The sequence below is a fragment of the Lepidochelys kempii genome, chromosome 5, assembly GCF_965140285.1.
Source record: "Lepidochelys kempii isolate rLepKem1 chromosome 5, rLepKem1.hap1, whole genome shotgun sequence".
NCBI classification, from domain to species: Eukaryota; Metazoa; Chordata; order Testudines; family Cheloniidae; genus Lepidochelys; species Lepidochelys kempii.
This window is the reverse complement of record NC_136384.1, coordinates 24,547,635-24,575,532: the sequence shown is the minus strand read 5'-3', so window position 1 is coordinate 24,575,532 and position 27,898 is coordinate 24,547,635. Positions and strand designations below refer to the sequence as shown.

Sequence of the window (27,898 nt, the reverse complement as noted above, 5' to 3'; positions counted from 1 at the left end):
GAATAATGCTTGGTTTGTTTAAGGAGGCATGACTGATTTTTGGATGAAGGATCCTGTCACTTTGGCATTTTCATGGTTTTATTTATTGCGCACAAACGTATAAAACTTGGTACTGGTCTAAGTGCCAAGCCTAACAGTGGAAATAGTGGAAAGGACCACATACCTACTGATGCAGTCAACGGGCTTCTCCTTCTAAAAGACATTTTCTGGACTCTTGAGAAGTTGTTATTTTGAGTAATATGGCAGTGAAGGATTTCATCACCTGGCATCTGCTGGCTTTGTTTTTAATTCCATTTTGCCTGTGTCAAGATGAATACATGGAGGTGAGCAGAAGATCTAATAAAGCGGTGGCCAAAATATTGCAAAGTCACCACCAGACTGGCCATAAAGGTTCCAGCAGCAGGGAAATTTTGGGACAGCGGAGTCAACTTATAGAGTCGACTATTGATGTTAATAGCACTTCTACAGACCAAAAAGCCCAGAGACCAGAGGTAGATGATGTAGCACAGACTACCTCAGACAGAGTCCAGGTACTCTGAATTAATCTTCTAAGAATAACTTTGAAATCAGATTTTTTCTAAGATTATGACTGATACATTTAAGTAAAGAGGTTTATTAATGCTGCTTATTGGTCTGTATGCTACTGGGTTGCTTCACAGAATCTTTTAATGAACTGGTAAAGCCAGCAGTGGGGTGAGGGCAGTGAGAACACAGCCAGCAGCCCACTGTTCTGAAACTTTGATTCTATGCAATCAGATATGGTGAGATACAGTTTCTCAATTATTGCAGAATATTTTTTTTTCTAGCAGACTAAGATTTTATAATCTATTTATGACATTGTTTGCATGTGAAGAAAAATTATGAAATTTTTGGTAAAGAGATGATATTCTGAAGGATACTGTTCGACTGGGAGAAAAAAATCCCAGTTTACTTGAAATGTATGTATAGAAAAAATGTATCCTTTTGAGCTTGAGAAAATAATTTAAAGCAGTAGCGAATATTTGCAATGGATAGCCTCTAAGTTGAGTTTTGTTTTGTTTTTAAATCCTGGCAGTAATACTGCATTTGAGACACAAGTAGGTGTGATATAACATGCTGTGTGTGTATTTGCTGCCCTTTTTATTTTAATGGGGAAAAAAGAACTGGAATTAATGCTTCTTAAATTTCCTGTAGAGTTTGCTTTTTTGTTAGGAATTTCGTATGCATTTTATATATTCTAGACATTAGCTCTCAGCAAAGGGAAAATTACCTCACCTGGTCATATGTAAAAACTGCGATCCAGATTTTTTTTTTAAAAAAAGGAAAAATGTTGAAGGGGATAAGATGAAGTTTTATTGAGCAGTAAACAAAATGGAAAGTTTTACATCTGCTCTGGGCTGGAGGTTTTGTTGTCTACTATGTTTTATAGTCAGTAACAAAATGAGAGTTTTATTTCCCCTACTGAATGCAAATGATTGAGTCTTTACATTTCAGTTGATGGTATTATATAATTTTTTTTCAGTCTCAACCCTGGATCCTGAATTCCCAAAAGCAGAAGGAGGCAGATGTGGGATGGATAATAATTGTTTCGTGACAAATAGAAATGAGTTTTGATTTTAAGTAATTGTGATGGGCTTCAGGAATGGAAACAGATCGAGATATGGCAAAACATGCCAATAAGTTCAAAATACAGCAACAACATTTCCTATAGTTAAATAGTTGTACAGCACAGCATATAAACTTTCTTTGTTACAGAACTCCTGTTCTCCCAGCAAAATCAGGAAAATTTAATTTACACTAAATTGAACTTGTGTCCATAAACAGTATAATCAATGGGGGTATAGTATAATGATCCAGCTAGTGTTTGTGTGTTCCACTTCTTGCGGTTGGATGGAATACTGTGCAACTGTATACCATAGACCCTATGTTGCTAATAATTAAAGAAGATTCTCCTTTAGCTGAAGAGCTAGTGGCCTGTGCTTTAAGAACTGACTTTTAATTTATTTTTAGTAATATATAATTTAATACAAATTTGTTATAATTAACAAAAAAGGCCAAATTCAGCCCTCTGACATATAGTACCATTGAAGTCATTAGGGGATGCATGTATGTCCAAGGATAGAATTTGGCACCACGTATTAAGATGATCTTTACATTTACAGTAATGGAACTACTTATTGAGCAAGAGGGACTCAGCCAATTGGCACACAGTTGACTTGACTGCAGGTCATTCATGTCCACCATTCCTGTGTCTGGAAAATAATCTCCCATGGGCAATGATGCAATCCCAGTTCTTGGCTCACTTAAAACTAGATGAAAGACGAGCAACTGTACAATAGGGGAAATCCAGCATGGAATGGCTGATTTAACATGTCTTTTCCATCACTAGAGACTATGCATTCTCAGGTGGAGAGGAACAAGCTGCTTTTAGGTCCACGCAATTTTGGGATGCTCCAAGGATTTGTATGACCCCCAATGGAAAGCAGAACAGCCAGCAGCTGTTTTCCTTTGAGCAGCTTTGCCACCTGCAGCAGCTGAGAATCCCTGTAGCTGCATATGCCTTTTGGATATTTTGCCCCTAGAATGCCCCCTATGTCTCCAGCTGTTTCATGCAATGACAGTGCCAGGAGAATTCATCCCCCAGATGTCTAAGGAGCTTGTGAAGTGACAAAGAGGGGCCAAAGAGAATAAGCAAGCCCCTCCCTATGCCAAATTTTCCACACTGCTGATAACATACGAGCAGTGTAGCATGATTGCCTCAAGCCCTGTAGCTGACAATATGTATGGAACAGATATAGATACAATCTTCTTTCTGTTGCTGCTTCTGCTTGATATACTTAGAATGCTCCTCAACTTACTGGCTTTTTGCTAGTGTTTTTGTTGGTTTATTTATTTATTTTATTTTGCCAGATGAGGTGAATCTAGAAGGAGCTGGAAGGACTTCCATGCCCTTTTATAATGAGGTGTGCTGGCCCTTTAAGCCTAACGGGGGGCAGAAGATCCCATACTAGTGATGGGGGTGTGAGCACAGGCTCAGGAACTGGCCAAAATCGGAGGAGAGGAGGTGATCCTGGGGAATTAGCAGTGGATTGGAAAGATCCCAAGACACTTACTTTAAGGGCTTGGCATCAGGAACCCTGCTGCATCGGGGTGGGGCAGGGCTCCCCTCCCTCCTGGCCAATCAGGAGGAGCTCTCAGAAGGAGAGGCATATATATGCCGCCTTCCCTCTCAGAACAGGACGTGTGCTGACAAAGGAAGGCAAGCAGACCCAGAAAGCTAAGCTTCTGCTGTGAAGAATAAAAGCTCCTCAATCGGCAGGAGCATTGGATTTGGGTACAAGCTATGGGGTTGCTATGATGGATGTTGTATTTGGGACACTAAGGACTATCTTGAATTACTTTGGGCTGCTGACCCATTTTCAGAGCTGATGATTATCTTGAAAAAGACTATATGGGGCTCCCAAGGCACCCTTAAGAGAGGGGACAGGATGGAGGGTGCTGTGGCAACACCTCTAGCTACAAGAGGGAGCCAGCTGAATGTTGTCCCTGCCCCACCCACGTACACCAGTTTGCCCCCTTCTTATTCAGAACAGGACCCATGGTGGCAGGTATTTATTTAACTTCTTGTTTTGGATAGAGTAAAATAAAACCTTAACGAAAGCCAGCAGGAAATGGAAAAATGTCTATGTCTCCAGTTATAATTGGTCCACAGGTTCAAATTAGAGGAATTTTATTGACTATTTAGCTGCCTCCTAAACTGATAGATTTCCTAGCTGTTAATCTAAGAAAATTCAAGAGTATAATGTTCAGAGATCTAGCAAATATCTTAATTCTAACCTCCTGTCTGTCCTAGGAAATCTGTGTGACAGGTGATTTTCACAAGCCACTGAATTCAATTTTAGGAAAAAATTCCACAGGTTTGCCATGCAATAGAATTTATAAGGACTTTGACAAGTGGGTCTCAATGAATCTTCAGGTCCCATTTTAAGGGTTAGAGAAAGTAGCTTTACATTATTCATCATTCACATTTAAGTCTCAAATCTCCAGACTTTTACTTTAAAACGTGTTCATTTGCACGGAGCTCTGGGTTTCCTCAGATTAAGACAACCTAATCTGAAAATTCTTTATTTTGGGGCACTGAATACAAACAGATTTTTCACTCCTATGTCAAAAGATGTTTAAATCTAACAGGACAAATCTTATGTCAGAACTTGCCCAAGTACTCCACGGAAGTCAACAGGACAACTTTTAAGTCAGCATAGCAGAGTTTGGCCCATTTTAAATGTAATGTCCTGTTGAATTCTCTGAGAGAGAATAATTATATTGCATGAGGATATCAGCAATCTACTATCCCTCTTAAAGCTTGCCTAGGTTGCACACTTCCCTACAGAGTCCCTAGCCTGCAAGCAGAGTCAACACCCCCTGCCCACAACCCCCAGCTCAAATTTAAAGCAACAACTTGCAGTTTTAACAGTTTTCAGTACACTGCATCTCTCTCTCCATTCCTTTCCCCTCAGCTTCTTCTCTCTACTTCTGTCCTAAGACATGAGGCACTCATGGAGTGCTGAAAATGTGATAGAAGTTAGTCACACCAGGCCCTTTTTTTCTCTAATCTTTCTCCCTTTATCCTGTTCTCTACCTTGCCTTTCCTTCTCAGGTACTTTGCACATTTTAATCCTATTGATTAAAATGATATGAGTTAGCAAATGAGTCAGCAGTGGGTTTGTGGAATAGAACCAGGAAAACGTACAGCCATAATTCCAAATGGCTCAGGAAGTTATATTTATCTATAGAGAAACCACCTTTTGCAGTACTGAAATGCAGCCACCTCTTGCATGGACATAGCAGAGGTTCAACACTGCACACTTACACGTAACTGTTGTTGACAGGAAGTGAAAAATATCATCTCCATCGGAAACTGGAGAGAAATTTAGGTAAACAGACTTCACTGATTCAACCTGAATTTCAGATCCTGGCTCTAACACAACTAGTCTTATAAAAAGGGCCATGGAATCCTTAATGATCTCTAGTGGTCAGAAGAGATTCATGTATCAGACAGCATCTTGCCTGCCCCCTGGCTCAATGCTAAGGTTTGGTTCTGAACTGGGTCAGAGAGAAGAGTTCCACCTACCAAAGAATCACTTACTGAAGTACCTTTTTAAAATTCTTTATGATCTCCCATCTAAATATTGACAAGAAGAGAATTAATAACCAACCAGCCATATGGGAAAAACTAAGGATTCTAGTGACATAAGTCAACTGAACCAGATTTGTGTCATTTGTCACTTTAGTAACAGGATGGAATTTCTTTACGTTACCTCATTGCACATTCATTATTTTTCCAACATAGGATTAATCTGTTTGACGCTATTTTAAAAAAAATTCTGATAGGCTAGCAGAGCATTTGTGTGTTTAGATTACAAATGAGTTTTGCGCTATTTGGAATATCAGTGTCAAATGACCATGTGAATTGCCAGCTTTTTCTGGTTGAAATTCACATAACACACCAAAGTCACTTACTGAAGAACCTGACATGAGCGGGTTGCCAAGTCCACCAATCATTAGTGTATTTGGGCTTCTTTTTTCCGGGGCTGCTATTCTTTCAAGTTGCAGATTGTGGGTTTGGGGCTTATTTTCCGGAAAGAAAAAGGAGGAGCTCAACTTCAACTAATTTATCACAATCCTTGTAATTTTACTGAATTAATATGAATATCGATATGAGAACCCTTTGCAGTTATGAAATCTACCAGTCTGTGAATGTGAAGCCACTTGTGTATGCATAAAATAAATTGGAATTCCTTTGGGATGAAAAGCACTATAAAAATATACGGTGTTATCAAACTTTCTTATACAATAAATGTTGCTGTATATAACTCATGCTAAGTATATTTTCACTGATACATTGTTGCACTCATCATATGAATAACATATTGTATAAGATTTCCATCATGACATACACACACAGAGTATAACAAAATGCCCCAAATGTTATCTTTCCATCTGAGGTTTAGATTTTCAGATGCGCCTGCGTACTCTTGCACATGCCTGACTCACATACTTGCAACTCCTTATTTAGCCAGGTACATCCTTTTCCTGCACACTTCTCATGCAGGAATTCGAGTTTGCACATGTGCACTTTCGCGCACATAGTTCTGAAAATCCAGCCTCCTATTGCTTCAGATTTAGTAGAGTAAGTTCTCCACATTGAAGCCTAAGGCCCCAGTTCTGCAGTTCTTCGCATACAGGCTAGCATTCCCACACCAAGGGCCACTGAAGTCTTTGAGAATTCATGTCCGCATTGTAGTTTGCCTGCATACAGCAAAATACATGATTGGAGACCAAGTTTAAAAGTTCTACCGTTTTAAATTACTTGATCTTATTCATTTAAGAATGATTTTTCAGATGGGGAAACTGATATAAAATGATGTTGTAACTCAAGAACAACTGAAAAAATTTCAAAACCAACCTCTTTAGGGAGAGGCCAGACACGGAAGATTTCAGTCTCAAAGGAGAAATGTTCAGAAAGCTTGTAAGCATGTACAAGCAGGGGGCTATAGTGGAGACCCTGCTACCGAGATGCAGATGTATGTATAGCAAATACACTCTATGAATGGTTTATTTAAAACCTATGTTTTTGCACTCAGCCCCCTCAAAGTGGACCTCAACAGCCAGACTGCAGTAGCTGCTGCCGTGGAGAATTTGGATTCCGAGGCTATCAAGGGCCACCAGGACCTCCAGGGCCTGCTGGAATGCCAGGTAAAAATGTCACTCTGATGGACTTCTGATCAGTCTAACTGCAGATTGCGAGCTGTGAAAACCAGAGATTGGCCCAAGCAAGCAGCTGAGCTTGGATATGGATTTGGATCCAGATCCAAACTTTCTCATAACTTGCATGGGGATTTGGAGTCAGGTTTTAGGTTCCAATCTAATCAAAACCAATTGCTAATAAAATTAATCTCTAATGGATCTATCATTAATTAAAGTGTTGTGTTTCTTATAGCTCGTAGGCCAAATTCTGCTCTTTGTTATATGAGTGACACTTCCACTGAAATTAAGGGGATGTGCCCTGTGGTGGATATTGCTTTTGTTTTCTTTGTTTTGCAAATGATGATTTGTAAATTTCTGCCTCAGATGTGCTAAATTTACAAAGGAGACACACTTGCACTGTACTCTCCCATGGAAAACTCACTTTTGTTTTTTCTTTCTTGTCTGTCTTAATGAAAAATAAAAACCAGTTTGACAGCCAGATTATGATTTCGCTTGTGCATAGAAAAACCCAGCACTCTAGTAATGAGCAGAATTTGGTGCAGTGTTTGTATGTGTGTGGGTATGAAAAGAGAGGGAGCTATATGGAAGGGGAAACAGTGATTAGTCAGTGGGTTTAGATTTGCTTGAGCAATTATCTTCATTAAGATGATTTATAACACAGTTGTGGGACATATAGGAGTGTGTCACAGTCTGGGCAGCTTGCCTCAACAACCTGGCTTTTTTCTTTTTAATTACTCATTCACTACTTTCATTCTTTCTGTCTCTTTCTACACGTTACTGACAGTAACGCTGGTTCTGGTATCTCTATTAAATATTTCTTTAAATGGGTTGTTGATATTCTGGTGGTAGCAGTTTCCAGTAATGGTGAGGTGTGTGTTTGTTTAAGCAGCTGTGGCTGGCAAAAATGTAAAAAATAATGTTACTTTGAAATTTTTTGGCATTGGCCTGTTGTAAATAAGATTTATTATGTGAATCAGCCATCAACCCTTTACTCTACATATATAACTCTACAGACATAGGGGAACTGTCATGGTGAGGCCTGTCATACAGAAACATAACTTTGTATTTAGGGAAAGTAAAGTCATAAAGATTTGGCAGCTTAGAAAATGGTACAATGTTTTGCATTACATCCCTCTCCCCCACCCCCAGTTAACAGTGCCAGTCAGTATACTGCAAATACACAGGATTATATTTTGCAATATGGACCTATTTCTGCCCTTGTCTAATGTGAAATTATAGCTTGGCCAAATTCAGTGCTGATTTGCAGACAATCACACCAGCTAGATCAGTGTGGTTGCATGATATTAGCACAGAATCTGACCATTTGGCTTCTGTGGGGGTTGGACCTATATGACTAAAAGAAGACCCTATGGGGTCAGACTCAGTGTTGACTTACAACACATCCTATGCAATCCTAACTGGAGTCACTGTATCTGTGCTGGTGTTTCACGCAGCCTTATCCACTGTAATCACAGAACTACAACCACAGAGATTTGATTATAAGATGCATAAATTAATTAAATTAACTGGAAAGGGACAGTCCAGTTGTTTGGGTGTTATAGTAGGACTTGGGAGAGCTAGGTTCCAGTCTCTATTCCATCAGACTTCCTTTGTGACCTTGGGCACATCACTTAGCTATTCTGTGTTTTAGTTCTTCATATGTAGAATGAGGATAATAATATTTCCCTGCCTCACAGAGGTGTTGTGAGGATAATTATACTAAAGATTGTGATTCACTCAGATACTACAGCAGCGGTCCCCAAACTTTTGAACCAGGGTGGGGAGCGTGGCCACGGCTAGGGGGAGTGGGTGGAGGGGCCTGGGAAGACACAGACATGATTAAGGGGGCTGAGGCTGGGGCTGTAGCTGTGGGTGGGTCTGGGGCCAGGAGCAGGGCTGTGGCCAGGGGCCAAGGCTGGGAGGGAGGGCGGGAGCGGAGCTGCAGCCAGGCTGCAGTGGGATCCAGCAGCTGGGCCTGTGGCCTTGTGAAGCTCTGCTCCCAGACTCACTCCCAGCCTCAGTCCCGGGCTGAGAACAGAGCTGCAGCCAGTGGCTGAGACTGGGGGCTGGTGCGGGGCCAGGAGCAGAGCTGCACTGAGGCTGGGGACAGGGCCAGGGCCAGGGCTGGGAGCCAGGGATGTGGCTGGGGGTGGGGCCAGAGCAGAGCTGGGGGCGGGGAGGGGCTGGGTGACACTCCCTCACCGCCCCCGTGGGGGCTGGTGTGGGCCCTACCGCACATTCTTCCTCTCCCCCCTAGGGAGGTGCGTCCCACTGTTTGGGGACCTCTGTACTACAGCAGTAGGGTCCATATAAGTATCTTACTGACATTAAAGGGTAATGCTATATGCAGTGTTGTAGCCATGTTCATTCCAGAATATAAGAGAGACAAGGTGACTGAGGTAATATCTTTTACGGGACCAATTTATGTTGGTGAGAGACAAGCCTTAGAGCCACACAGAGCTCTTCTTCAGGTCTGGGAAAGGAACTCAGAGTGTCACAGCTAAATACAAGGTGGAACAGATGTTTAGCCTAAGTAGTTAACACATATTCCAAGGGACCATTCAAGGTGGGGGGGAGGGGGAGGAAGAAGAGGGGGGAAAAGGCTGGGGGGAGGGGTTAATGAGTTATAGATTATAGTAATAAGCCATACATTCAGTCCATGATTTTTAGGAGCCAGCACAATTATGAATTTAAGCTCCCAGGCTCATCATTTGAAGGTGCTGTGCAGGGGTCATGAATGCTGGTCTACAAGGTTCTCAGAAGCTAGTAAGTTCCAACCTGCCAGCCAGTGATGTGCTAACAGGTGCCAGAATAGAAGCTGAACTCTGACAAAGGACTCCAGTCCTGGGATCTGATTAGTGGAACACATGGGGGTCTTGATTGGTTTCCCTCCCCACACCTTCCATTTAAATCAATAATAGGAACAGGAAGTTCTCCGTGGATCTGGGTTTCCCCTGCCTAGGACTGCTTCCCCAGCAAACCTGCTCCCAGTGCCTGCTGCTGACCTCCTGGTAACGTGACTCTGCCTGCCTCCTGGCTGTCGGTTTTGCTCTCTGGCCTGTCTTGGACTCTGACCTCCTGGTCTCTGATCCGTCTGACTCCTCCTCTGACCATTAGGTTAGATTGCCCATGTCCCAATTGTGACAGCAGGTTTCCTTTTAGGATGAGGACGGAGAGGTCAGATATAGAGTGATTGCTTTGTGAAAAGCGTTTATCCACAGATATGGTGTTTTTGTCTTGCTTTCTTGTCAGTTGCCATAGATGGTTCGGTTGCTCAGTATACCAGCAATTTCTCCAGTAAATATTGGGAAGTGTAGGGTATTGTTACAAATAGCAGTTACTGTGTATGTAAGGGGGACTGTTATCATTATGAAATTGAATCAGCAGAGTTTCATCATGGATCCTTTGCCTTTTCCTACACTTATCTAAAGTAACGTAAGCAGCTTTTTCAAACCTAACTAGTCACCCATAGACTGAAACAGACAGAATTGGCTGCATTAGCTGGCCTGTGAAAAATTCCCCAAAGACCACCTAATTCTTTGCCCAAATCACTTCTGATTGTGTCGACGCATTTGAAGGCTATTAAGCTGCTTTTCGGGGTTACTTTGAGGAAAAACACAGCCATTCGAATAGTTCAAAAGGAAAATCAAAACAAATCCAAACTGTTCAGTATACTCAACTACCAAACCACCTTTACTTTTGACAGCCCTGCAACACTCTGTTCCCTAGCAGTCCCCAGGTCCCTTACTATTAAGAGCTAGCACCAAAATCAAGCAATGGCCTGAGAAGTCTGCATTTTATACACCAGCACCTAGGTCACATGATCCTTATTCCTTAAAGATATTTGCACTTCCTTTTTAAAAGTCCCCCGCCAAAATCCTAAAATCTCTTAAGTACACCAGGTTAGCCCCATAGCCATTTTTTATTCCTTGGTATCTAAACATGGGTCTTATACTGAAAAGAAGTTTTGTTATAGAGCTGGGGTGGGAAGGGAAGCACCTTGTCACAGATATGATTTGAGAGAGAGAGAGATTATTTGAACTGACCAGAAAGCTTTGATTATTTAAAGGAAATCATGGAAACAATGGAAATAATGGAGCACCTGGCAATGAAGGAGCCAAAGGTGACAAAGGAGACAAAGGGGACCTGGGACCAAGGGGAGATCGTGGCCATCATGGACCAAAAGGAGAGAAGGGTTACCCTGGGATTCCACCGGAGCTTCAGGTACAAAGTCTTTAGCATGTGTTTTACAGTGTAGTTTTCTTTCCCCTCTCAAAGACAGCACCCAATTACCACAATACAATTATAGATCAAGCCCACACGTAACTGAACAACAAGAAGCATGGTGTGATATACACACTATTTGTCATTATTAAGAAACATGTCCTACAAGTATTGCCAGAGTCATCCTGAAAAAGTGTTGCCAGGTCATGATCTATCTTTATTGTAAAAAGCAAACAGAGAAATATGTTTTGGACAGAGGATAAACCCCTCCAACTGGAATACCTCTTTATTGCCAGTTTTCAGGTAATGTGCACATGATGAAAGAACAGTAAATGACACAATCACATTTTTATTAACATGCATCAAATACATATTGGTGTACTTTCTGGTTAAAAAAACAACATCAAGAGGCACCAGAGTCCAGACTTTTACAGTTATTTAGGTGGCTACTCCAGTCAGTGTTTCAAGGCATAAGGGACAGATATTTAAAGGTATTTAAATGTCTAAAGATGCAGTTATGCCCCTAATAGGATTATCAAAAGCCTCTAGTCACTTTTGAAAATCCCACTAAGCACCTATCTGCATCTTTAGGCACCTAAATAGTCCTAAAATTTGGTCCTAAGTGACTTAGGTGACTAAGTTCATTTTCAGAAGTGCCTTAGGAGCCCGAGGGCTTGTGTATATGGAGAAGTGGCATGTGGCAAGTTGGAGTGTAAATCTACAGTGCACCACCATGCCATGCACTGACTGTGTGGACTCTGCTGCTGCACACTAAAAGTTCTCTAGCGCACACTGACCTACTCCTGGAGTAGATCAAAGTGCACTAGGAAACTTTTAGTGTGCAGTAGCAGAGTCCACACACATAGTGGATGGCACACTAGTCACTGTAGATTTACACCTCAGCTTGCTGCACACTAGCTGACCATCTAAACAAGCCCTAAGTCTTGTTGAAAGTCAATGGGCCTTGGGGCCGAAAATACTTAAGTCACTTTTGAAAATTGGACATAGCTATCTAAATTACCTCGGCCTTGCAGTTCTCAGAGGAGCAATGCCTAAATTCCTTTAAAAATCTGGGCCTTTGTGCCTTAAGAGCATCCCTCATCTTTATGATCCAGTATCACCAAACTGTTTCCTGCAGCATGGCCAGCACAAGACCTGTGCACCACTGAAGGGAGTAAGTAGAATATACAAAAGGAACCCTAGATGCAAACATTCCTGAACTTTGGGGGGGGGGGCGGGGGGAGTAGTTTGATGAGTTTACAGACCCGAACTTTGTAATTTGGGCCCATCTTTAATTCAAAGTTATGGTTCCATAACAACCATAACTCAATTATGTTTTTGCATATGCATAAAAGACATGAAAATTAACAGCAAATACACCAGTACTAATTGCTACATATGCACAGTGTGGTGGCAATAACTTTGAATTTCCTGTAATTAAATTCTCAGTCATAATGTTGCATCAATATAGAGTTCTTGTACTGAATAAAATGCAGCTTAGAAATGTTTCCAAAACTAAGTGGCATTTATTACACAGCAAAATAGCTGGAGAATGCTTTTAAAGATCATTAGCTGGGAAGAATTTTATGGTAGAATGATTTCAAAAACATCCTTGTTACAATTATTTTCCATCTGGGTATTTTTCTAACTTTGAACTTAGCTATCAGAACTGTTACCAATGTATATGTTCTGGTGGTAATTGAAAACGTTGCTGAATAACTGAATATCATGCCATCAGTTTTTACGTCAAATTTCCCCATTGCTTGTAACAAATAGTTTTGCTTAAAAAGTATCAGCCCAATATAGTCTATAGTTTCTCAAACTAGATTATGCTTTGGAATGTTTGAGGGGTATGTAGAGAAGGGAAAAGTGTTCCCATGTATAATGCTTTTAAAACCAGGACTATTTTAAAAGAGAATGAATCCATTTCTGATCTGCTATGTTGAAATGAGACAAGGTGGATGAAAGGCATTATTTTTTGCTTTTCTGGTTAGCTCCAGAAGGACAGATTAGAATTTCAAATGGCATTTTGACAAAAATTAATCCATTGCATAAAATATCATTCTGTAACTACTTCACATCAACACATTAACTTAACTGAGTCCAGTTTTACCAGCTTTCCCACCTATCAAATTCATGCTGGAAAAGGGAAATCAGCCCAAACTGAACCTCTTTGAATTTCTGGTGGGGGCTTAGGATTTCAGTCACTGGATCTGAACCTACTCCTGTGGTTTTGATTCTTTGATTGTGAAGAGGTCTTTTTTCTGGTTCTAGTTCGGCCATGGTCTCATGAAAACAGCCTTTCCCGTGAGACTTAATGCTAATAATAAATACTTAGCACTTATCTACATGTCTCAAAGCACTTCACAGAAGTTAAGTGTTTTGCTTAGCAAGTTTGTGGCCTTCTAGAACCCAGGTCTCCTAACCCTCAGTCCTATGCCCTGTCCACTGTACCAAGCTGCCTTAAGATCATAGAAACTAAGAGATGGCCTATTTCGCTGCTTAGGCAAAATGGTTTTCTATGGGTCATTTTCTAGTATCTTGTCCAGTGTAGTTTGAAGTGTCCCAAATGAGGGGACATCCACCACTTCCCTTGGAACATTCTTCCACAGCCTAATATATCTGACTGACCATTGTGAAAAACTTCTTGACAATCTAAATTTTCCCTTTTCTGAGTTTCATCCCATTATGTCCATCCAAGCAGTCTGAGCTAGCATGGCAAAGGAAGTTGGAGCAGGTGGTAGAGGATGAAGAATGTTGAACCTTGGACAGTGCAGCTAGAGGGACCCTAATCATACGGCCTCAGAATTGCTTAAGCCATTTCTGATTGGTAGCTGGAAAGACACAATAACATGTATGGGGTTTACTAAGCCTTATTTATGGCTAACACTGAGTTAAAAGCAGTAACTGAATTAAATGGATTTGAGGAACCTAGTCAAGCCAATGTTATCAAGTTTATGCTAAAATACCATACATTACATTATAACTTTTCTATCATATCATTTTAAGCTTTTAAAGTAAAAGTGCAATTGAAAACTAAGACCCTAACCTGCAAACATTTACCCATATGATATGCTTAACTTTATATACACACACATGAATAGTTCTATTGAAGTTAAGGAGCCTAGTCCTTCTGCAATTTGATTCAATAGGAGTTTTGTTACTGGGGTTTAACGGCAGTTGGATCAGACCCTAAAAGAACATCTCTGTAAGGAAAATAAATGTACTGCACATGTCAGGAAAAAGCCTGTAGGTTGTGTTTTTATATTTGTCCTTTTCCTGCTCATTAACCACTGGTTAAATCAGATGTATATTTTTATAGATTGCATTCATGGCTTCTATGGCAACCCATTTCAGCAATCAGAACAGTGGGATAATCTTCAGTAGTGTTGAAACCAATGTTGGAAACTTCTTTGATGTTATGACTGGTAGATTTGGTGCCCCAGTGAATGGTGAGTATTTATAAAGCAAAGTAGTGTAAATTTCGGTCAGAAAAAGTGTCAGATGTTGATTAAAAGAAAAATCTGGTCCCATTAAAATTAAAGGAAGTTTAGCTATTGACTTCACTAGGACTAGAATTTAGCTCCTAGTGCTCTTGGCTTTGCCTCCGTTTGGGGAAGTTAGGAATTCAAGACAAAGTTGAGGGAACTTTAAGTAGTAATTTTTCAAATAAGAGCAACTGTTATCTGACTTCATTGTTATTCAAATCTTTGAGGTGAGTTTTTAAAACATGACTTCGGGGTTTATACATGGGGAAAGATTTATAACCTTAGACTTCCTTTTATCTACAGAACAAGTAGAGCATAGAGGTGGCAGTGCAAATTTTAGCACGCTGTCCCGGCAAGGTGCGTCACCCCTGACCTGGAGGGACAATTTTTAAGAATAAGCACGTAATTTGCTCTCTGTGCCTGGTTCTCATTTGCACTGTGGCCTGGTCTACACACACAAGTTGTACTGTTTTAACTGTACTTGAAAGTGGGTGCAAATCACATTCCCACTCACTGTAAAACTCCTTTACCCTGCCAGAGCTGCAAAAAGTGGCAGTAGTGTACATGAAAATCAGTCCCTCTGGACCTGTTTTGGCTCTGATCCTACAGACACTTATGCACATGTGTAACTTTACTCATAACAGTGTCCCTTAGAGGTTAATGGAGCTAGTCATGTGAGTAAAGTTATGCACCTACTTAAGTGTTTGCAGGATCAGGTCCTTAATCCTTAACTTCTTTTCTACAACCATACAGTGATGTCAGTCATAGTGGGTTCCTGTAGATACCTGTCTCCCTCAAAAGTGAAAGGAGATCACATGTGCAAATCACAAGAATACGGGAATGATTATTAACTGATGATAGTGATTCAGGAATTATTTCTGATGAAGGTATGATGAGGAATTTGAAATTACTTTGGGTCATTTTGCCAGATTGCTGAGTGAAAACAAAATTAACTCTGCAGGACAGTATACACATGGAACCTACCACCCACAGTGGTACACAGAAATCAAGGCTAACTTTTCCAGTCACACCCAGGATTCTGCAGCAATCTCTGCCCAAGCTGAGAGGTCTGCCCAAACAGAGCTCATTGCAGGATTGGGACCATAGCCTCTGAAGTGCTGCATAGCGTACTTTATTTTCCAGGCCATGTCGTTTATTATTGTTGTTTGTTATTTATATCAAGATAGCATCCACAATATAGCTAGGTACTTTCAAACACAGAAAAAGATACAGTCCTTGCCCTGAAGAGCTAAAATCTAAAAAAGACAAAGGGTGAACTAAAGGGACACAATGTACAAACAAAGTGATCAGGGTGATTAGTGCCATGTGTCATGTTTGTCTACATTTTAAAAAAGTATGTTGTGGAGACTGAGTTAAGAGGGGAAAGCAATGAGTTGATAGGAGCAAGGAAGTAGGGAAGGGAAAGGGGGCGGTCATTGGACTGGGTGTTTTAGTAATTTCCTTCTCAGTCTGGGAGGGAAGGCTCTGCCATTTTTAAGTAAATTTATTTAATTGGAACTTGACTTCAGTGATCCCCTGTGCTCAGTGGAGAATCAGATGACTGAATCAAATCTAGGTCTGGCTGAAGTTAAAGGGAAAACTCCCAGTGACTTCACTGAGCCCTGGGTTTGGCAAAATCTCCTCCCTTTTCTAACCCACAAACACATCTGTGGAATGTACCCTACAACTTACTTTGTAAAACACACATGCATGGTGCACATGATATCTTTTTTAGGGGTGTATTTCTTCACCTTCAGCATGATGAAACATGAGGATGTGGAGGAAGTGTATGTGTACCTCATGCACAATGGCAATACAGTTTTCAGCTTATATAGGTAAGTTGAGAGGTGTGCTCTTCACCACGCTAGACAGATTTGCATGGATGTCGGTTCTTACTACACATTTTGGAGGGAACATGGTAGTATGAAACACATCAGAAAGAAATAGCCTGTGGAACGTTTGCCTTCCTAGATTCCTAGTTGTGTGTCATTACTAGAGATGTGCCTGAGACTAAAATTCAGTCTTAGTTAGAATTTCCCCACCATTGGGGAAGGAGCTAGTGATTTTGTCACATACACAGAGCCCTGGCAGAGTTCCTCTTTGGCTGGACGCTCCCCAGGCTGTTGTTTGGAATCCACCTCACTGGGCTCCGGGTACTTTAAGCCTCTTGAGTCTGAACAGAGTCCAGGCAGTGCCCCTTCCTGTGGGAGTCTAGGCTAATTCTTGGGGTGCAGTTCCTCTGTTTAGCACCCCCTCTGAAAGCATCCGATGAAGTGGGTTCTAGCCCACGAAAGCTCATGCCCAAATAAATCTGTTAGTCTTTAAGGTGCCACCAGACTCCTTGTTGTCCCTCTGAAAGCTGAGTATCCAAAGTCCAACTGCCTAACCCTTGGGACCAGTGCTGACTCCTCAGGCTTCCTGTAGCACACCCTCTTTCAGAAGGGCAGCCATGTGGGTGCTCTGGGTTTACAATTTAACTCTTTAGGGGCACATGATAGCGAAAGCAAACAGACACACAGACAGACTTTACACCGGATTCTAAACATCTGTACTCTTTATTTAGCAGTATGGAGGATGGGGGAAGCCATCTCCCTGCCTCAAGGGCCTCACCAACTGTGGAGAATTCTTTGGCCTTAGCAAAGTCCTTTGCTGTACCAGGATCCTTCTTCAAAAGCTCATGGATTCTCTTCAGAATCCTTTCCCCCTTTATGGGTCAGCTAGTTTTCTCTCACTTTGGCTGTACCCTTATTTAAACAGCACACCTCTGCTACAAAATCATGCCCCTTTCTCCTGTCTACTGTGTCTACTGTGTCTCTCTGAGTCCTCATGTTTATATGTCACCCTACAAACACCTGGTTTCTTTATTCTGCTGATGGGTACTTTCCTGCTTCAGCCAAGCCCTTTGTTCAAGGCATTTCTACCTGAATAGGCAACCACGAAGATTTAATGTCTGACTATTATCCCTGGTCTGGCAGAGACTGCTACAGTCCCTGTCTGCAAATGGTGAATTCCACATCATGACATCAGCCAGCATTTATACATTGTACATAGACAGATTCTCCAAATGGTCAGTTTTGATCTGGGGTTGTGATCTAATGGTAACATATGGTGATAGCTTAAAATAACAATATTCATCTCAGGTTGATTCTGATGCATGTACAGTACATACCATCTAAACGACAGCCTTACTGAATGTTACAATAAAGCAAGTTATACTAAAGAGAGATGACGTTTCAGCTACAGTGCTATGAAATAGTAAGAAGGCTGAGTGCTGTACATAATGTCATTGCGCCACAGGGTGGCTTGGTCACTACCTGGTGTGCCACATTGCATGGCCTCTTTCTAGTCTCTTAACCACAAACACACATGAGCTCATTACCCTTTCAGCACCTGTGTATTTAGTATTCCCTTGCAAAGTATAACAGAGCATATTGCAGGCTTATAGCAGGAGGAGACTTCCATACAACCTTCTCTCCTCAGCCCAGGCTCACCCTCTGAGCTTCCCTCTGCTGCCTGTTCCTCCTCTTTATATCCTCCCAAGTACAGAGCCGATTGCCTCATTAAGCCAACAACTGCCACCCAAGGGTCAGTAATCCTCAACAGAAACTGATTAATTGACTTCAGTTAAGCCTGCACTCTGCCCAGGGCTGCACCAACCTCAGTGACCAGGGTGCTATAAACTGTGCCCTGCAATGTGTGACAGAGAATTTATCTCAGCTAAGCAGATTTCGAAGTCTTTATTTTACTCATGCGATCAGGAATCAAAAGCTCTTGGCTGTATCCAAAAGAACTGACTTTGAGCCCAGTCACTTGTTCATCATATGGTTCAGAATGTGTAGATAGCCAGATATGTGAGAAATGTGTGGATCCTTCTGTGATGCTTCCCTGGGGTACCCAGGGTTGTGAGTCACCTTATTACCCCTCTACCTCCAGCAAAAGGAAGATTTCCTTGTGCTGAACTGAATGTCAGCTCCCAGACACTGCCAGATTGTTAGCCACCCATACAATCTCCTCGGGGCTCTGCAAGTCCTTATGTTGTCTTGCAGGTTAACAATAAGAGCACCCCAATCCTTGAGCCCTCTTTCCCTTGTAGTGTCCACCCCTGTAACCACAGGACACTCACAGAAATTGCCAGGTAAGCTGTCCCCAAAGGAACAGTGCACCCACCAGTTTGTTTAATTCAACTGAGGATCTGCTCCAGTATAACATAAGAGCACTGAGACATACTTATAGTGAAAGCAATAAATTGTTTATTGTCATAAGTTTATTATCAAAGGCTAAGATTTAAGAGCGCGTGAGTGATGACAATGCAAACAGAGATAGTTACCTATAAAACAAAAACATAAAATGTAAACCTGGGTCTCCACTTACCAATGGCTACCTTTCCTGATAAATGAGGTAATTTCCCTCCCAGGATTCAGTCTTTTGCAGAACTAGCTGGTTCTCAGTCAAACCAGGATCCAAGCACTCATGAACCTCCCCTTCTCTTCCCAGTCCTCCCTTAGTGAATAGGTGCCAAAATGTCACACTGCATTCTATTTATATTCTTCAAGGTTCATTCCCCTGTCACCGTCCCCCACCCCCACCCCAGAGAAGAGACAACCGCCAGTACCATCCCTTTCCCCTGTTTACTCCATGTGTAGATTCGACTTTCATGGTGTTGGCTTACAGTGCTTACTTTACATAGCCAACTGCGAGACAACTGAATAAACTTCTTCTGTCTAACTCAACACCTGCTTGTCAACTCTGCCTTGATTTTACCATTTAAAACATAATATACTGAGCAAAACCAGGGCCGGCTCTGGGTTTTTTTTGCCGCCCCAAGCTCAGGTGGGGCTGGGGCTTGCAGGCGGCGCTGGAAGCGGAGGGAGTGATGTCACCTTCTCCAGCGCCTGCAAGGGCTTTACCCCCTCCCCTCCCCAGCCGCGCAGAGAAGCCCCGAGATAAGGGGTGGCACAAGGCACTGCGGCAGCCAGTGCTCAGAGAAGGTGGCACAGCCCCGACTCCCCGGCAGGACTCGCCCTCTCCTCCCCATGTAGTGGCTGGGCCCTGGCAGCTCAGCATCCCGGGGCTGAGGCTTCCCCTTCCCACTGCGGCCAGGGGCGCAGCGCCCTCGCCCCGTCTAAGTGGCGCAGCTCCGAGAGCACAACTGCCCCGAAAAAAAAAGGGATGGGTGGAATGCACGTGCTTGCTTTGCTGGTGCCTGAGCAAAACCATGTGTTTTCTAGGCTCAACATTTTCTTTTAGGTGACTTATTTGATCATTGTTGACCAAAGAAAAGCGTAACTCTTTGTAAAACATTCATTCCTAGCTATGAATCAAAAGGAAAAGCTGACACATCAGGAAACAGTGCGGTGCTAAAACTTGCCAAGGGAGATGAAGTTTGGCTGCGAATGGGGAATGGAGCCCTCCATGGAGATCACCAGCGTTACTCCACCTTTGCTGGGTTTCTTCTTTTTGAAACAAAGTAAAAAAAAAAAAGTGCACTTTTAGGCAGCTTTTTTTTCAAGCTGTTTTCTTTTTTTTCCTGGTCTGTGGCATAACATTTCAACAAGGTAGGACCAGGAAGGCTTATCCTGATGCATTATGTTAGTATTCATGTATCAGAAGTGCTGAACACATTGAGTAAATGACATAGATGTTATTTCTCTGAAGGTACATTGTCACTTGGGTTGCACCTAATGGACCATTACATTGTTTCTATTGGTGGTGGTGGGGGGGGACTGGTGGAAAAAAGGGGGAGAAAAGGTTTTAAAGAAATTATTTAGAAAGTGGTTTGGGCAGTTTGACCCAAATTTGGTGTATAGATAGATTTTGTTCAGTATGTCAGGAACTATACAATCCTAAATTCGTAGTCCTTGATTCATTCATTTATTCAGTCCTCCATAGAAACTGGCTGTGAATAACTGAGTTGGCTCAATTTTAGGTGAGAGAGGACTTAGAGAAATAGGCTTATACTGAACTAGAAAAACTTTTTCAAATAGAAAAAATGTGGAAAAAAGGTATTTAGGGATTCAGGTAGTTGCCCCACCCTCTTGAACCTTTTTACGATGATGTTGGGGACTTTAGTACAGTTTTCTAGTACGTATTTACCTGCTTTAGGAAGCAATAGTAGGATTTCTTAGCTTAACAGCAGCTCAAGGCAGAGGTTCTTTGGCCTGTGTTATGTAGGAGGTCAGACTAGATAAGCAGTTTTCAACCAGGGGTCCAGTCCAGGGCCCCCTGCGGGGCCACAAGCAGGTTTCAGGGCATCTGCCACGCAGGGCTGGCATTAGACTCATTGGGGCCCATGACAGAAAGCCGAAGCTGCGCTGTGCAGGGCTGAAGCCCGGGGCCCTAAGACCTGCCACCCGGGACTGAAGCCAAAGCCTGAACTTAGCTTCATGGGGTCCCCTGTGGTGTGGGGCCTCAGGCAATTGCCCTTCTTGATACGCCCTAATGCCAGCCCTGGCTTTTATATGCAGAAAAACAGCTGTTGTGGCACAGGTGGGCTGTGGAGTTTTTATAGCATGTTGGGGGAAGTCTCAGAGAGAAAAAGATTGAGATCCCCTGGACTAAATGATCATAATGGTCCTTTCTGGCCTTCTAATCTATGAAACTTGGTATAGCAGGGTACTAGATTTCAGGACTTGGGGCATATTGCCAGAGATGTTTGGGGGTTGGACTAGATGACCTTCTGGGGTCCCTTCCAACCCTGATATTCTATGAGTCTATGTTTGGAATGCTCAAACAGCACCGCCAGCTGGGGAAGCATGTATCTCATAGAGCTCTTAATAGGATGTACATTTTAATACCCTCAAGTTTACTCACCAGCGGAGTGCTACCATTTTCCTCCCAGTTTTTCTGGAAGTTATGCCTTGAAGATCCATCCAGTATTTCAGAAAAGACATTGTGGTATGGCAAACAAGTAGCTACACTAGTACAGTATGTAGCTGATAAATTGAAACTTTAGCTGGTTCAGTAGACCTGGCCACACTAAGCCTGGCTCTGGCCATTTTTGTTATTCCACAGTCTTCATGAACATTAACATTTGCCCTCTGTTCTTCAAGTTTACATTACCTGAAATCCTGTGTTGCCATTAACTTTTTATTTTAAAACTTACTAGCAGTTCCAAATGGGCTAACCTAATAATGATGTCTGAATACATGGTTTTTCTGCATGTTCCAGCTCTTCCCCCACATTGATGAAAGGGTAAGCATCTTAACTGGTGATTTGCAACAGATATAAGGTGCCACTTATATATTGCAAACAGGTGGGATTAGCATGAGTGTAAATTCTGAATCCTAGCAATATTTCTTAGAATGTCTTTTATAGGATAGTGATTACCAATACCAGTACAATAGATTAATGCATTTAAAAGTCTGACCTCTGTATTTAAATATCCTTGTACTCATTCCTAGTCTATGTAAACTGCCTTTTTAAAATGGGAAAATATGTTGATACTTGAACAATAAGATCTTCATGATTTTTATTTTTGTGCATCAAACACTGACAAAATATGGATTTTAATTAATCTGATAACTTTAGCTTTTGTCTGTGTATTTAGTGCAGTGTTGTACTAAGAAGAGTTTTCATAATCTAAAACCATATTATTTTAACATAGTATTTTGGTAATATTTTGGCATGCCTTAAAATTTAAAAAAATCATACCACACAATCATATTAATCTTATTCTTTTGGAATAAGTACATTAGGTGCATGTGACATATGGCTAGATCCATTAACTCTCATGGTATGAAAATCCTTTGTGTTTGTTGAAAATTCCATTTCTGGTTGTGTTAAGAATGTTTGCTTACTTTGTTATACATACATTTACCTAATAAAGACTGATAGTCACAAAATTATAATGAGTTATTTACATCTATATTTACTATGTTACATGAAAACAGCCTAAGTACATTAACCTTTAGGAGATAATAGTATATATAGTCTCAGTACATTCTCCTAAGCATTCATTTAGCTTGTGGACTGCACAAAGGCAGTGTTAAAGGTCAAAATAAATTTAAATACCCAATGCCTGATTCTCCATTGCCCTGCATCCTGTATAGTTGTATACACCTGTGCAAAGTGAATGCAAAGTAGGTTTAAAACTATGGGTGTGATACTCATTTACATCAAGGCTACTGATACTGCACTGGCAATGTACATTTACACTCATTTTAAGTCTCATTTACTTTGCCAAAGGGGTGTAAAGTGGCATTAGCGTAAATGAGAATCAAGCCCTACCATTCTGATTTGATATCATTTTACACCAATTTTGCATTTACACGATGGAAAGTGAACAACTAACACAAGGTGCAGGGCAACAGAGAATCAGGTCCCCAAAAGTCTATGACAAACTGTAATATGGAGGCACCGCTTGCAGCTTCATAGTTAAAGTAGAGATGTATTTTTGCACTTTAAGTACGATTCAACTTCTTTGTTATGTATGGAAATCATACAGCACAGAAATGCAGGTCTGGAAGAGGCCTTCTGAGGTCATTTAATTCATCCTCTTGCACTGAGGCAGGCCTAAGTATACCTAGACCATCCCAGATAGGTGTTTGTCTAACCTCTTCTTAAAAACCTCCCCGGTAACCTATTCCAGTGCTTAACTATCCTTATAGCTAGTTTTTCCTAATATCTCTCCTAAATCTCCCTTGCTGCAGATGAAGCCCATTACGTCTGTTCCTACTTTCAGTGGACAAAGAGAGGTTTCAGAGTAACAGCCGTGTTAGTCTGTCTTTATGCACGTATGCATCCGTATGCATCCGATGAAGTGAGCTGTAGCTCACGAAAGCTCATGCTCAAATAAATTGGTTAGTCTCTAAGGTGCCACAAGTACTCCTTTTCTTTTTGGACATAGAGAATAATTCATCACAGTCCTGGATGAACCTTTGGTCTGACCCAGTATGGTCATTCTTATGTTTTTATGTTCCTCCTTATAAACAGCTCATAACATATTTGAAGACTGTTATTAGGCCTCTCTCTCTCATCTTTTCTGTAAACTAAACATCCATTTTTTTTAACCATTTCTCATAGGTCAAGTTTTCTAAAACTTTGATCATTTTTGTTGTACTCCTGTGGACTCTCTCTATTTTGCCCACACCTTTTTTAAAGAGTGGTGCCCAAAACTGGATACAATACTCCAGCTGATTCCCCATCAGTGCCAAGTAGAACAGGACAATTACCTCCCATGTCATACATATTACACTTCTGTTAATACTCCCAGAATGATATTAACCTTTTCCACAACTGCATCACATTGTTGGCTCATATTCAATGTTTGATCCAATATAACTCCCAGATCCTTTTCTTCATTACTACCACCTAGTCAACTTTTCCAACTGATATCCAGTGCTTGCATCTCCTTCCAGCTTGGTATCATCTGCAAATTTTATAAACATACTATTCACTCCATTATCCAAGTCATTAATGAAAGAATAATGTCCTCAGCTGTATCCTCCCCAAAATTACAGCATATATTTCTTGAATGTTGAGTGGATTTTTGACCATTTACAAGTAAATTGTTAATTTATAAATTAATTTTAAATCAGGTCCTTAAAAAATTTAACAATTGTCATAAAATTCCCACCCTCCTCCAACATGATCTTAGCTCAGGCATTATCTCTCCACACAAAAATTGGCAGAGTTGAATCTTGAATAAACCTAGTACAATGGGTAGATTTTTACCTAAATATTTAGCATGAAAGGTAATTCTTCCCATTATTGTTTATACCTAAAATTCTTCTTCAGCAGAGGCTGAATAATAATATGGTCCTTCTGAGAAACTCATGAAGAACTGTCCTCTCTTTCAAAATGGCTGCCAGCTTCCATTGTTCTCAATGGAACTTAGGCCACAAGCTGCCCTTTCCAAAAATGGCCACCATTAATTTACTCCTCACAGTGATCTTTTTTTGCTTCTAGGCAGCATGGGCGGGGGGGGGGGGAGGGGGGGGGGGATAGTGGTGTACCATCTTCCTTGAAAGCAGCTTGGATACACACCCGTTGAAAGTGGCCATCTTTGCTAAGGGCACCCTGTGGCCTCACTCCCACAGAGTACAATGAGAGATTTGAAGTGAGGTCAGCTTTTAGACTCAGTCCCAATAAGAACAATTGGGTGAAGGTCGCTATTTTGAAGAAGAGCAATTTCTTGGTGAGTTCTTGAAGGAGATTTTGCGCACTCCCTCCTGCTTGTGGAGAAACTTTCAATTTGCAAAAATGGCTATTAATCGTAAATGTATCTTTTAAACATTTAACCACTGTGCCAAATCTACTCAACAGGGATGGCTGGAGGGGGAATTTGGATCAAAGGAGTGTGCAAAGGAATACAGAAGACTGGAGGGAGAGGCAAATTGTATTGTGTGTGCAGGAGAATGTAGGGGGAAGCAAGTGAGAAGGAAAAACTGGGTTGTGCACACCTTATGCTGCTCTGGCAAGACAAAGCAGCTGTAAATTCAGTGTAACTGACCAGTATGCTCTTACTGCTTTGTGCAGGTCCAGAATGGCATAAAACAGCCAAGGCACCTAGGTGAATTTGACCCTAAATGTTAAAATAAAATTGAAAAAAAAGTTAGTTGATGCTTCATGTCTTCAGATCATTAGAAATACCATATAGTAACTTCCTCATTGGGTTTCTTGTTTACTGTTCATGTTTGAAAATTGATCAGCCCCTGAAGGTCTTTGCCACAACTCACTGCCAAATGTCAGGGTGGAGCTCATCCTGACTCTGCTTACACTTGTTTTGGCAATAATTACCCTATCCTTGTACTTTATGTGTGTGTAAATCACTGATATGTACTCTCAATCTTAACTCCATTTTTATATGTATTTTGTCTTGGAATTTCCTTGTGTTTTTTTTAACTACAATTTTCAAACATGAACAGGAAACAAGAAACCCAATGAGGAAGTTACTATATGGTATTTCTAATGATCTAAGGTTACAGGCTGCTGAGCTGAATTCACTTTGGGCCAATGGTGCACCAGCACTGAGGCTCCCCTACTACAAGCTGAAATCACAAAAGAGCTAAAATTACTAAGAGCTGAAATCACTGTTGTGTTAAGTAGGGGGGGCCTGAAGATCTATTGTGGAGCAGTTTGTGGGATGGCTGGAGCAGCTCATGGGGGTGGCTGGCAGAGTGGAGCAATTTGTGGGATGGCTGGTGGAGCGCAGCGGAGCCCACGGAGAGGTGGGGCAATCAGCTTCAGACCACGTAAGGTGCCCCTTAACCCCTAATCTCCATCCAGGTTGGGAGGTAAAACTCTGCAGATAAACTTTCAAACTCTGGGGCTGCACTGACCAGGGACAGAGACTTTTGGGTTGTTGGACTTTTGGGACTTTGGGGGACTTTTGGGTTGCTGGACTCAAGAACCAAAGGGAAAACATGGCCCAATTTGCTTGGTGTGGGGTTTTTGCTCATGGGTTGTGTTATGAATCTTGTTGGTGGTGTTTCCCCAACACAATGCCACATTGTTTCTTTCTGTTATTAAAAGGCTTTTGCTACACTCAGACTCTGTGCTTGCGAGAGGGAAAGTATTGCCTCTGGGAGGCGCCCAGCGGGGGTGGTATATATTTGTCCCAGGTCACTGGGTGGGGGCTCTAGCCTGTTTTGCATTGTGTTAGTGGAATGGAACCCCTAGATCCTGAACCCGGCCCTTGTTGCTGCCAACTCTGACGGGCAGAAGGGTTACACAAGCACTTATAAACACAGTAAGTTCAGAGTTAGTGTTAAATTTACAAGATATCCAAACATGTTAAGATGTGGAAATGCACAGTTAAGGCACCCAAACAACCTTAACTATGCCTTGCACTTTCAAGAAACAGTATGAAACACTTTCAAGAAAACAGTATGAAACAATCTAACGTGTCTTTTAAAAAGATCAGTTCAATTTGAACTGGGACCAAAGAGCTAATATGCATTAACCAGAATTGTGAGGTTATTGCATTGGAAATTTTTTAAAATTCAGCACTTCATAGATTCTACAGAAATATTTGAAAAGCTATGGGATTTCTTTAAAAAAAAACAAATTTTCTCCAGTTTATTACATACCTTCAAATAAAACAGATTTAAAATTAAATTGATCCAGTACTGTGTATGTAATTTTTCCCTATGTTCATCTTCCCTTGAAATTTCCCATCAGAGCTTTCAATTCCACTCACTTATTTTCCAAATCTCCTCAAAAGAGGATGCTTTTATTTCAAAATTATATTTTGTGCTAGAATCAAGAGGTTCATACAGGGACAGATTTTTTGTGAGGGGGAATGGGCGGGATGGGAGAAGAGGCAGTGGGTATTGAATTAGTGTGAAAAAATTGTGTATTTATTGTTGTTAATCAATACAATGGTTGTGCAGTTAGTTCTGCTTCAGCAACCAAGAGGAACAAAAACTAGACAATGTATCAGGTCAGATTTTAAAATTTGTTGTAGAAGGAAATCTGCAAGTCAGTTTCAGTTGATAGCATTCTGTCAAAGTGCTCCATGCTGGGCTGTAATACTGGGATACCAAGATATGAAAGAAAAGGAGTACTTGTGGCACCTTAGAGACTAACCAATATGAAAGACAGACAAACCGATAATAACTAGTTTCAGAGTAGCAGCCGTGTTAGTCTGTATCCGCAAAAAGAAAAGGAGGACTTGTGGCACCTTAGAGACTAACAAATTTATTTGAGCATAAGCTTTCGTGAGCTACAGCTCACTTTATCCGATGCATACTGTGGAAAATACACAGATTTATGTACACAGAGAACATGAAACAATGGGTGTTACCATACACACTGTAACGAGAGTGAACAGGTAAGGTGAACTATTACCAGCAGGAGAGCGGGGGGAGGGGGGAAGAGGGGAACCTTTTGTAGTGATAATCAAGGTGGGCCATTTCCAGCAGTTGACAAGAACGTGTGAGGAACAGTGGGGCAGGAGGAAATAAACTCTCGTTACAGTGTGTATGGTAACACCCATTGTTACATGTTCTCTGTGTCTATAAATCTCCCCACTGTATTTTCCACTGCATGCAACCGATGAAGTGAGCTGTAGCTCACAAAAGCTTATGTTCAAATAAATTTGTTAGTCTCTAAGGTGCCACAAGTACTCCTTTTCTTTTTATAATAACTAGCTACATCACATAAGGAATTCTACATAGTGTGCATCACATTTACTTTATTTTTATTTATTTGGCTTTTGCATTGCTCTCTGAAACAACCTTGGGTTCTGCTCAGATAATGTAGGGCCAGATTCTCCCTTGCACTGAGCAGTTTATAGTTCCTCATTCTTTGGGCCAAGCTACCTGGCGCTAGTGTGAGTTAGAGCATCAATGGGGTTGCAACCTTACACTAGATGGGCAAATCCCTAATGAGCCACATGGCAGCTGAGACTCAGCAGAACACAGCTATGCTTCACACCCGACCCAACCATCTATCCACTCAACATCCCCTGTATGCTGAGTTGGGAGGAGTGATGCATG

At 41.5% G+C, this 27,898-nt stretch overlaps 1 protein-coding gene and 1 long non-coding RNA gene across 5 annotated transcripts in view; one reads left to right on the top strand and one right to left on the bottom strand.

The window, feature by feature from the left end:
* The first annotated feature begins 97 nt into the window (after positions 1 to 97).
* On the top strand, positions 98 to 22,300 carry C1QTNF3 (C1q and TNF related 3). 3 transcript variants are annotated; one of them, XM_073343699.2, is made up of 6 exons: positions 98 to 530; positions 6,624 to 6,735; positions 10,817 to 10,971; positions 14,294 to 14,423; positions 16,195 to 16,294; positions 19,771 to 22,300. In XM_073343699.2, the coding sequence occupies exons 1-6, from the start codon at positions 240 to 242 to the stop codon at positions 19,928 to 19,930; spliced, it is 948 nt and encodes a 315-aa protein (XP_073199800.1). In that variant the 5' UTR covers positions 98 to 239; the 3' UTR covers positions 19,931 to 22,300. The 3 variants fall into 3 exon arrangements, with proteins under 3 accessions (XP_073199800.1, XP_073199803.1, XP_073199802.1); XM_073343702.2 differs by having other exon boundaries at positions 101 to 323; XM_073343701.1 differs by lacking the exon at positions 98 to 530 and adding an exon at positions 3,232 to 3,587.
* Positions 233 to 27,898, bottom strand: part of LOC140911194 (uncharacterized) — a 46,161-nt gene continuing 18,495 nt past the window's right edge. For both annotated transcript variants that reach the window (XR_012158861.2, XR_012158860.2), the window contains exon 4: positions 233 to 299. This is a non-coding gene — a long non-coding RNA (uncharacterized LOC140911194). The remainder of the gene's footprint in view (positions 300 to 27,898) is intronic.